Source organism: Sinocyclocheilus grahami, unplaced genomic scaffold (genome assembly GCF_001515645.1).
Source record: "Sinocyclocheilus grahami isolate Dianchi unplaced genomic scaffold, SAMN03320097.WGS_v1.1 scaffold344.1, whole genome shotgun sequence".
NCBI lineage: Eukaryota > Metazoa > Chordata > Actinopteri > Cypriniformes > Cyprinidae > Sinocyclocheilus > Sinocyclocheilus grahami.
In genome coordinates, this window is record NW_015505523.1 from 1,414,457 (window position 1) to 1,427,060 (window position 12,604).

General features: G+C 38.0%; 1 protein-coding gene across 4 annotated transcripts in view; it reads left to right on the forward strand.

Annotated features, from left to right (window-relative positions):
- The first annotated feature begins 1,159 nt into the window (after positions 1–1,159).
- Positions 1,160–12,604, forward strand: part of cadm1a (cell adhesion molecule 1a) — a 319,703-nt gene continuing 308,258 nt past the window's right edge. For all 4 annotated transcript variants that reach the window (XM_016228781.1, XM_016228786.1, XM_016228787.1 and 1 more), the window contains exon 1: positions 1,160–1,290. In XM_016228781.1, coding sequence (XP_016084267.1) covers positions 1,200–1,290 — 91 coding nt within the window. In that variant the 5' untranslated portion in view covers positions 1,160–1,199. The remainder of the gene's footprint in view (positions 1,291–12,604) is intronic.

Here is a 12,604-nt window from a genome sequence, read left to right on the forward strand (position 1 = left end):
TTAAAGAATTTGCCACTGATGATTCAAACGCGAGTTTTGAGCAGTGTAGAGTAGCCCTTGTTTTTTGTCATTTCTCCGATCACAAATGCAGACATGGTTTTATGTTTACAGTAAAACAGTATAAGTCATTATAATCCGTAATTATGTCCCCACTGGATGCAACAAATGCCTTGTTTGTAATGGGTTTTATTGGTTTTGTCTGGTCGTGCTGGGACACGGCATCACAGTATGGTAAGGGGCGTAACATTTCCGTCACAGGCTTGAGGTATCCGGCCAATCACAGCGCACTGGATAGCTGGCCAATCAGATCACACCTCGCTTTTCAGAACGATGAGCTTTGTAAAAATCGACGCGTTTCAGAAAGGCGGGGCATAGAGGAGAAACAATGATTTATGTATTTGTATTTAATATACAGTTTACCAAAATGTGTCCCACTTTTGCTGACTTCACCCTACATCTAAATTATTATTATAAATTTGTTTTAAATTGTAATAATATTTCACAATATTACTGTTTTTTCATAAAATAAATGCAGCCTTAGTGAGCATAAGATACTTTTAAAAACATCTCAGAGAGAGAGAGAGAGAGAGAGAGAGAGAGAGAGAGAGACACACACGCTAGGGTACGCCGCTAGAGGCACTCTTTTTCTCTAAAGACATTATGTTGTTACAGTGGGTACAGGTAACCATAGTTCCTGCTTAAATATTTTTATAGGCTAGTTAGAACAGCTACAGTGGTATTATCACAACTGCAATATATCATTATTATTATTATGAAAGTATGAATATCCAAAAATGAATATATTAATGTAATGATATTTATGATAGCCTATATGTATGGTATTTAATGTAGCCTATGGTTTTTATTACTATTAGTAACTGTACGCTGTAGTAACTGCACTATGGCATTCTGCCGGAAAATATATGGTTACCATGGTACTTTTTTGTGAAGGGGCAGGGGGGGCCTCTTTCTTCTGATCAACAGGGTGTTTTTCCGGAAACAAACAAATTTGTCTTTTACATTACGACACAAAAATGCTTCTATTCAATAACACCAAGAGACACGGTTCAGCACAAGGGCTGTATTAAATGTGTTGACGTCCTTTTTGAATGGGTATTTGTTCCCGCCCTTTCCCAGCATCTCCTGACGCGCAGCCCCCGTTGCTGTAGGTGAAGCTCAACTCACTCACGAGCTTCAGAATGAAGCAGGTGTCCAACATGGCGAACACGAGCAACGGATCTCTCGCTACTCTCCTCATTTTATTCACCATTTCGGCAGCTATCCATACAGGTAGGAATTGTGCTTTTGGATGAATCTGCTTGTATTTTAAGGGAGAAATGGAAATGCCAGCGCGACGGAAATTCGCCGCCTGAGGAGATTTGTACACAGTGTGGCGTATTGATTCAAAGTAATAGTTCAAAGTACCGACGTGTTACAAAGTTAGATATGTGTTGTTCAAACTGAAACGTTCGAACAAAATGCGGATTTTTCTCATCTGTTCTGTTAACTTTGACGCGATAAAGTCTGCAGATGTTTTCCAGTTGCTTTTGCTGCGGGTCTCTCGTGCGGGAGAAGCGGGATGTTAACCTCCTTACACAAAACTAACATTGTTTTACCAGCACGTTAGTTACGCTAATGATGGAACCCAGATACACTGAAGAGCTTTTATCACGACATTAGCAGGCTTTTGGAGAGCGGAACATACACTGACCTTTACCGAACGCAAAGCTCAGCATCATCGTTCTGAAATAACAGCTTCTGTTTGGATTGATTAATGTAATGGATTTGGGTCTCAGCTGATGCTTCTCTCAGGCAGATTACTCCTGCGTGTGGTTCTCGAATCCCATTTTATTAATCGCAGTCTTTTTGAGCAGTTATTAGTTTGCAAGTCATTGAAATGGATTGTGGAAACAACAGCAGTTACAATGCATCACGGACAGCGAACACCATGGGGCTGCATGCAGCTCGCATACGCCTGCGAACGAAGAGCTTTTATCACGACATTAGCAGGCTTTTGGAGAGCGGAACATACACTGACCTTTACCGAACGCAAAGCTCAACATCATCGTTCTGAAATAACAGCTTCTGTTTGGATTGATTAATGTAATGGATTTGGGTCTCAGCTGATGCTTCTCTCAGGCAGATTACTCCTGCGTGTGGTTCTCGAATCCCATTTTATTAATCGCAGTCTTTTTGAGCAGTTATTAGTTTGCAAGTCATTGAAATGGATTGTGGAAACAACAGCAGTTACAATGCATCACGGACAGCGAACACCATGGGGCTGCATGCAGCTCGCATACGCCTGCGAATGAGTTCCTTAAAGTTTAGGAATACGCATTAACGCTTTTGTTTCATATCAGAAACGATGTTTTTACTTTAAAGGGACAGTTCACTTAAAACCAGAATAGTCGTCATTTACGGTAACCTATGATGTTTCAAATCTGTCTGTGTGTTTTGTGGAACACAAAAGGAGATGTGAGGCAGAATGACTAAATCTCAAATCCACGTTTAGTCTATGGAAAAAGATGCAATGAAAGTGAATGGTGACCAAGGCTGTCAGTCCCTAACATTTGTGTCCTACGGTAGAAATAGAGTCATACGGCTTTTGGGTTTCCATATGTATCAACATGAGGGTGAATAAATGACAGAATGTCATTTTGCGGTGAACTGTCCCTTTAAGTCAGAGTAGCGCATATGTGTGACCGCTGGCTCTAAACTGGCAGCATCCGCGCTCTGTTTCTCTGTTCTTGTTCTCTGTACTGTTTCTCTCTATGTTCTTACTTCTGGATAGGCTGTTTAAAAACAGCCATTGCTCAAATGGTAAACTTTAGGGGCTGCGGTAGCAGTTTTGTTTAAAAAATAAATACAAACACTTCATGTTTTGACATAACAAACAGGCTGAGTCTTCGCTGCTGAGGGAATGTTTTGATGCTCGTGGCACTGCCAAGATTTCCTGTTATTTAACGCGGTTCTCTTAAGTAACCTACTAACTGTTTATTTATCCGCTCTTATGTTGTATCTCTACTTTTAATCTTTCTGGACAACAGCAGTCGCAGTGTTCAAACTGAGTCAACAAGTGCAGGTCTTTTCACTTGGAAACACATTAAATGTCTTGGTCGACGGTCGTGCTGCGTCTGCTCGGAGGCTGCATCTATTTAAGCATCGCTTCGTTGTTTAGTTTTTGTCGCGTTGCGTCGATTGTAATGTGGAGGTTCTACGTTTGCCGCGTCGCGTCGCTCGTTTGCTGTGTAGATTATGTGTGTGGCTTTATCTCTCCGGACAACGATGCTGGGAAAATAAGGTGTGGAGTCACAATGAAACAAAGATTCTTTTACTTTTGGAGGAGGCAGAGTCAGTGATTGGAAACGTATCGTGTCAAAACAAAGGACTCTACTTGGAAATGCGTTCGTTGTGATGCTCAGTGCCAGCGATAGTGTTCAGAGATACAGCGGGGAAAACCGGTTTTCATATCTAAGTTTCGAGATATCTATCCCCTTAAGATGATTTTTGCGCAACTGACAATAAATCATTATAGTTATCTTGTCATCATTCTGATAGCATCATGTCACAATAATATCTATTATTAGGTGTGTCTTTTCAGTGGCGCCAGTATAATGTTATGAGTAATAGAGTTAATTCTACAAACATTTTATGGTTATTCTACCCATTCCTTGAACAAATGTGTAGGTGTCAGTCAATGTTTTAACACGGGGAGATCTAAACCATCAGCAGCATGTATGTATTCATTAAATGGTTAACGCTTGGCTGAATGTATACCAGTTTTATTGTGTTTGCATGACTAGCAAAATGATAACATTTGAATATTAAATTAAATTCATTTAAAAACTAATTTTCTTAATTAAAAGGGACTGAACTAGATATTTTAAACTAGAATTCTAAACGACTGCAAGAGAAAATGTGCATTTTTCTTCCAAGCTTTTGCTCTTACTACTCCCTCGGACTCTTTAAATGCTTAATGTCTGTTGTTTTGAGGGTTTAAGCATTGTTTAATTGTGCTCTGTCTGGTGTTTCCACACAATGTCTTTAAATGCAAAGCATAGAAGCTTATGCTTAATAGCCCTTCTTTGACAAAAGCCTCATATTTCAGGGAATCCCTCAGTTTCCATTAGCCAGTGATAATGCTTTCAAATCAGATGAACATTTACTACACAGCGTATAGTACATGTAATTTGTTTAGGGCCTGCAGCAAATAAGTTTATATGAAAATAGAGAAAAGGCAAGCAGTAGCTTAACCAGGTTGCTGTTATTAGACATTTCTTCCCCTTTGAAGTGTGTATTATTTGTTTTGCTCCACTTGGCTGTCAGACTAATACCTTACAGAGTGAAAATGAAAATGGCTGGGGGAGAAGCTAATCCACATAAGAATATTTTGAGGATTACGGCTGGAGTCTGCCGTGCCCGCCTTGCTATTGATTGGTTGCTTTGCTGTGTAAAAATGACAGCACAAGGAGAGACAAGAGCTCTCTTAATTCTTTCAGTTTGGGCTGTATCTAGAGAGATTACTGGTGTTATTGGTAATGTTTTTCATTATATATGTGTGTGAGTGGATGACAGAGATTCTTATGGTATCTTATTCTATTAGAAATCAATTGGCTCAATTGCTTTATGGCATGGCTCACTTATTTAGCGACTGCAATTGAAATACTGTACGTGTCATCATTAGAAAAACGGCAGCAATTGACATTGGGGTTGGTAGTTGGATGTTTTGGATTGGAGGAAATTCCTTTAGCAAAGGTCAGGTTATTTGCCTTGGTCTAAACGCCACTATGACACAGACACGAAGATAGTGATTGATGAGTCAAGATGCTGAGAGCAATACAAAACTCAACAACTAGATGATCAATGAACTCATTGACTTTAACAAAAGCTCCTATTCATACCCATTGTGAACATGGACTAAATTATGTATTTATTTCAGTAAATAAAGGCAGTTGTGTCTCGATTAAAATTCTGTAATGACATTCCCCTGTTTCAACACAATAGAGGCCCCGAAGGCAAAATACATGCTGACCAGCATATGAGTTGTTTGAGCCTAATTTCTTCTAAATTGCTCTTTGTTTGGTTGAAACATCCAACAAGGACGCTTTATTCTACCGGAGCCAAGCTGGGATGCTTGTTTGCTGAGTAAGAGAATCCCCAAGAATCATTGTCATGCAATCAGCCATTCCATGTACTACCCAAGAGATGATTATCAAAAAAAAGGTGCTTTAAAAAGTGGTGCAGGCCTTGCATTTTAGTAGTTTTCAGACTTCTAGGTAAAGTTTGGTAACACTTTATTTTAAGGTGTGCTTGTTACACGTTACATGTACTTACTATTATAATAACAATTAATTATGCATAATTACATGCAACCAAACCCTAATCCTAACCCTAACCAAATAGTAAGTACATGTAACGTGTAACAAGCACACCTTAAAATAAAGTGAAGAGTTCATTTGCAAAAACAGGTAACTCTGTTTTTAACAATTTTCAAAAATTATGTTTTTTCGTTGTGCATTCCAATTAATCTCAATCAAACTGCAGTTGGGTTATTTTGATTAAGTAAAAATAAAAAAAAAAACAGCTAACTAACACAATAAAAACATGATAACATAATAAAAAACTGAAATTGAAATTGAAATTGAAAATGAAAAAAAAAAAACAGTTATCTGTTTTTGCAAATAAACTCTTCAAGTGTAACCTAAAGTTTTTATTAACTTTTATACTAATCTACCTTATCAGATAAATAAATATGATATTAAATATGTAAAATATTTTATATTTTTTTAACATTTAATAATGTTATATTTTATATAATAATGTTATATTTTAATAATGTTATAATGAGCACAAAAAGGCTTTTCTTTCAGTCATTGAGCTCTGTTATTGAACATTATGAGTAATGTGCCATTATGCAGGTGCACCTTAGTGTTTGGTGGAAATTGAGACCATTTTTAATGTTCAGTGTAGCTGTGAGCTTGTTTTGCAGACAGCTGATGAACCGAAGGATCAAATTGTGATACGCAGCGCCACCGCAACCTCCCACTTCCCAGACTGTGCCGGAGAGCTGCTGATGATGGAGCAGTTTACCATACCATCATATTGCAGCTCACGCTGAGCAAGTTCTCATTAAATAGAGATTACCAGCACCCATTAGCATTACCGTTAAGAACAATTCACCCACTCAGAAGTCTTACGTATAAGGTTAATCGCTGCTCTTTTCTCAAAATATATCTAGTCCCCATCAAGAGAGAGGCGATATGTATGTTATCATAAAGCAATGTCCCTTGGGAAGCACAACCATTTATCTTCTGGCTGTACAAATAAGGACTTGCTGCTCTCTGATAATCAACAATGAGTTTTTCCTTTTGCAGTACACAGAAAGATAAAAGAGGACTCTTTGGTTCAGAAATCACTGCAAAGTCAAATGCTTAGAGGTTGGTCTGTTCATAGTTCGGAAATCCCAAGACACTGGATTACATATTTGTTCCATACAGCGGGAATTTAACTTGTTGAATCCATTGAAGATGTTAAATGGCTTGGAAGTTGTTGGCTCTTCTTTTTGGATAACAATTTGTTCTTTGATAGTTCTCTTTGTTCACAGCTTGTATTGTTCAGAGCTTTTTTGTGGCTTAGAGCCGCAGCATGCAGACAAAAAGATAAATGTGCACGCAATCTTTTGGAGTTTCAGTCCATTCATTACAGCCAATGCACAAGTGCATGGCGAGCCTATTTTTTGCGCTTGTCATTTTATTGTGTTCTGACATTGAATCATTGGGTACATTACAATTTGTATCTCACTCCCTCCTGTTTCTTCTTGTCATTTAAGATCGCCAGGGCTTTATATCAACAATGCGCACGGCTGACACTCATCGTTCCATCCCCTTCACACTACCTTGGGCTTTATTAAAATTATTTTATCAGGTCACACTTGAAGGGCAAATGTGAAAGGGTTTTACATGTTTGTTTTACGATAAAAAGATGTAGCCATTTGTACTGGCTCCTCTGACCTACTATGTCAAAGGATTCGTTTTTCCTAATAAAACAAAATAGGTCAGGCTGTAATCTCTCAGTGTCTGGTGAAATGCGGTAGTGTGGGCCCGCTGGGGTGATCTGCGATGTTCATCTAACAACACGGCAAGAATTCCTCAGTGCTCTGCAAGTGTCATGTCTTAGGTCAACATCAGATTAAAAATAGTGTTTTTATTTGCTAACGCACTGCAGGAATCGTGGTTTTCATGTCAATATCAAAGGCAGGTTAGAATTACATTTAACTGTTATTATAGCTCTGTATTCCCTTGCAATGTTTTAGGAGGATTGTTTGTGCAGTTTGTGCCAAAAAACATGGTAGAAGCCTTAGCCTAAACCTTAAGTCAAGTCAAGTGGTGGAAACAAAAATACAGTGTCAAATAGTTGGTGGTGACAATTGTAAACAATCCCTAAAATACAGTCAGTAAACGGAGACTATTTACAGTTAGGAGCTTTGTACAAATGAGCTAGACAGATGGGTGTGGGGTGCAGCATTAGTCTTAAGTAGATACTGTAGTGCAGTGAAGATTTACATTGTGCAAATATAAACCACTTATGAAAATGCCGTATAAACCAATCGAAGCAGTTGAAGGTTTTCTCTGTACTGCAAATTGCAGGGGAAAATAAATTATGTATGTATATTTATTTCCTATATATGTATAGGTGAGTCTGTAGACCTATGAAAACATTTGGGCATTATCAAAAAAAAAAAGTGTTTACTGTTATGCATCAAAACAGCGATGCAGAGTCTTTAATATAGAAAAGCAGTTGCCGAGCCCCAAATGCCTGTAATCATGTGTTTTTATGCACTCCCTGAACAGATACTCAGTAATCCAGTCACTCAGAGCACATTGATGGACTCGCAATAGTGTTTTGGAATAAGCTGCTTTCAGTCATTTTTGTCATCCTCTGATGTGCCCGTCAGATTTGGCTGTCAGCAAAGACATGTTATTGTGCTCTTTACATATAAAGAAGAGATTCCAGGCCTAGGGAGATTTTGTTTATTTCAGCATAGCATTCCCAGGATGTCCTTTTATACCAGGACATCCTGGGAATACTGTCTATGCAGTATTATAGCTATTGCTGAGCTTCTTATTATGAAGTTTCTTTATGTGTGCTCTGTGCCCACTTTAGAATCAAGTGTCACCTTTATTGCGTGAATGTCTCTGGCTACAGCTCTGTTTGTGTGGTGTGGTTATTATGGAGGTAGTAATCTAGAAAGTCATGTTCGTTTCACAGCAGTGCTCGAGCACTGAATCAGTGCACGAGACAGACCTGCAAATTGGAATGTAGAAGTGTTTTACAAGTTGCGCTTGGTCATTTTGCACTTTGCCAAAGACCAATTGTGTTTATCATTTTCTGTAGTTTGTTATAAAAGTGGTAAGGTTTTTAAAAGCGATAGTTCACCCATAAATGAAGTTTCTTTCTTCTGTTGAACACAAAAGAAGATATTTTGAAGAATGTTGGTAACCAAACAGTTAACGGTAGCCATTGGCTTTTACAGTATTTTTTTCCATACTGTGGAAATCAACAGCTACCGCCAACTGTTTAGTTACCAACAATCTTCAAAGTATATTCTTTTGTGTTTAGTAGAAGAAAGAAACTCATACAGACGTGGAACAACTTGAGGGTGAGTAAATTATGACAGAATTATCATTTTTGGGTAAATTATTTCTTTAACATTTAAACTGCTTAAAAATTGGGAAATGTATAAACTACTACTACACTACAACATGTGACACTGAAGACTGGAGTATTGACTACTAAAAATTCATCTTTCAGGTATAAAATTCTGGAAGAGATTACGTTTTAAAATATTGAAATATAAAGCAGACATTTTAAATAGCAATAATATGTTGCATTGTTACTGTATTTTTAAATACACTAAAAATAAATTCAGTCTTAGTGGGTATAAGAAATGTCCTTGAAAACATTTAAAAGTAAATCTTACTAACCCCAAATTTCGGAATTGATCTCTTTACAGCCAAAAATATCTCTCTATTTTGCGTAACTTTGTAGCACTACGTTAAGACGTAGACGTTAGACTTTCAAATTAACAATCACCAATGTTTCTTTACATGAATGAAAATTTGTGTAATCATCTTTTTTGCTAGGATGTCTAATCCACTAATTTGTGGATCCTTAAATACTCGATGCATGCGATTTAGTGATAAGTGTGATGAAATAAAGGATATTAGCTTGCCTTAGGGTCTTAAAGGCTCATGCAATGGACTAGCAACCCTTTTCTTGTGTGCTTATGCCATGTAGACAAAATCTTCCCAATCTGGATTTGTTAATCCTGTTATCTGAGGGTTCTTCTTTTGTTCCCCTACTGTGCTGACAACAGACATATTTGGGTTCCAGACAAGAGCTCAGTTAAAGAAGCCATCTGGCTTTTTTTTTCTTTTTTCTTTTTTTCCTTCAGGTCAGACAGTCACCCTTGAACAGTAACAAGACAGAAGGCACAGATAGGATGGCCAGCAACCTTTTCTGGATTGAGAAAAGTGGAAATTGTTATAGCACTGGATAATTACGGTTCAGGGCATATAGAAGCATGTGAAATGTGTGTCAGATGAACATAAAGCATATACAGGTGGAGGGGAAAAAGATGAAATGAAAGTTTGAAGAGATGGTGGAGTATTTGGCTTAATTTCCCAATGATATTCCATAGCACTTGGAATTGTTGTCCAAGAAGCAAGTGGTAAATGATGACAAAAATACGATCTCCATACAAATGCCATATTTTAATTCTCTGGGGTCTCTTTTCACAGCTTGAAAATGATCGAGTCTTATACTCATATATATGATGTGTTGCGCTTGTTATTGTGTTCCGTAAATTGTGGCTGTTAAGTGTTTGGCCTTGTGTATGTTGTCGAGTCCCCCAGCCCCTTTCACAACAGTGTTTTTCTTGGATCATCTAGTACCTTCTCTTCAACCGCAACCGTCTGCCAAATGCTGAGCCTGTGCGCATTGAATATTATTGCAGATCCTTGAGATTCATCGCACATTTCTTTGAAATTTGTCTAAAAAAAGCTCGCCCAATTTGCAGTTTTGTCTTCATGTTGATTTTCATGGAAGGGTAAAGACGTGTATGCATGTAAATTTTTATCATCTAAAGCAGAGGTCGGGAACCGTCTCGGTTACGTATGTAACCCTCGTTCCCTGAAGGAGGGAACGGAGACGTCACGTCGGAGGACCGACGAATTGGGATCTCGCTTAGAGGGACCAATCTACTTCGAGTGTAAACTAAACGAGCCAATGCACATTGGCATGCGATTATTGCATCCAGCTGCTGCTGATCACAGCGTGAGTATAGCTCACGAGCCACACCTGGCTCTTTGACAAAAACCATGTGGCTCACCAGATCTCTCACCCTTTACTAAAATATGATCTATTACACAAATTAGACATCACTAGAGATCAGCAATTCCTTTGTTTTAGAGCCTACATAAGCTCTATATATACATGTAAAATAATACTACATTTTCTGTACCGGCCAAAGTGCGTGTTCGGTGCGCGTTCAGAGCTGTCCGCGAGAGTCACGAGCAAACCATTGACGTTTCTATGGTAACGTGCAGCTCCTGCACTCAGATTCGTAGCTTTGTGGTAATAGCGAAAAGAACGATTTTTTTGAACAGCAGAAAAAGTGTAAAAGTATGTAAAAAAAAAAATAAAAAAGGTGACCTGACTGAAACATATACTTTGTTTTATATGTTTTATACTTTGAAACATTTCGCCGGTTACTTTTGCTTTTTCCGCGCAGCTTTCTGCGGGTGGGACTGTTAGCTTTATTAAGAAAGCAACGTGAATGAATGAGACAGTAAAGAGCGGGACATTCTTGATATTAAAAAGACAGACAGTATTAAAAACTCAAAGCCGTGAAACAGAACTCAAGCCGTTTCTGACTGGATGTTTTCTGTGCGCGAGGTCCGAGTGTAACACGGACAAGCATAGTAGATTTGTCTTCGGTGGCGCGCCTAAAACGGTAAAAACACGGAGTGTAAAAATGCCTGCACTGGTGTGTATTCACATAAATACGGTCAGCACCGTGCATTTATTTTTCACTCACTCAGTCCCTTACACACACACACGCGTGCGCAGAGAGAGAGAACTCTGAAGAGAATTCATCCCTCTCAGGTTGTAAATCAACCTCACAGTAAAGGCCCTCCACAGTTTTTGATGATTTGTTGCATATTTGTGTATTTTAGTTTCCATGGTCCTAATAAAGTTACTATTATTAAAACGTTATTGAAAACACACACACACACACACACACACACACACACACACACACACACATATATATATAATTATTATTATTATTATTTTAATTTTTTTTACTTTTACTTTGGTTCTTTCGGAAAAATACATTTACCTAAAATAAAAAAATGGCTCTTTGGTCAAAAAAGGTTCCCGACCCCTGATCTAAAGGATTTGCTAGCACTTTTCCACTATGAACAGACTGCTGTTTCCTATTTTTTTTTGTGAATTTTTGTAGATGTAAATGTAATTTCGATTGTGCTGTGTTATTTGACACATGTACCATTTTTGTGCATTCAAGGCTCATCGGATCTGGCCGAATATTGGTGGTCTAATGATTGTCAGCCTTTAGTGGCAGCGCGAATGCCACGCAACCACAAGTTCATGATATATATGTCTATTTCAGTTTCAAAATAGGGCCCCTGCTGTAATATCAGTCACACTAATAGATAATTCATGCTTCGATACCCTCGCCTGCACAACTGCAATCCCGAGAGAGCAGGCACCTTACCTCGCTCGTTTCTTTGAAGTTTGCTCTATCAAACTTCCAGGGCTGTGCTACAATCAGAACCCCATGGAAACACAGAGATTATGGTGCAGCTCGGCTTGTCTTTTGAGAATAATCAGCTGAACCCAGGGCTCCAGACTGACATTTGAGAGCAGTGGCACCAGCACCACTAAGTTCTACAGATGGTGGCGCCAGGAGCAGATTTGGTAGCGCTGGGGGTGGTGTGCGGGAGTATTAAAATATAGATAATTTAGTCATAAAATTATTATTGTTTTGTAGGGATGTAACGATTCACTCAACTCATGATTCAATTCGATTCACGATTTTGATTTCACGATTCGATTTGATTCACGATTTTTTGTGAAATTGAAATATAACACTATAATAATATACTAATATAGCACTTGCATATTATTGCTCTTTTGTTGGTTTTGATTGCTTCTATTGTCCTAATTTGTAAATCGCTTTGGATAAAAGCGTTTGCTAAATGACAAAATTGAAATATAATGTAAATGTGTATAACAAAACAAAATTGAAATTTTAAAACAAGCTCAAAATTAAATAAGTAACACAAATAAAAGAAATCTCTTCATATAAACAAAATAAAGCTTTGTCTGTGCTCGTTCCGTTTAAAATTAGAGGCAACCACTGCATTTTAATCATGATCCAAACAAAGATGCTGCATACATGGAACATGAGCAGTTTTTAATCTAAATTAGATTGTATAATTTCGAAATTTGAAGCAAAAAACGAATGGTTTGACTTCAGGTTTGTGAAACTATACATAAAAAATATCTGCATGAAACC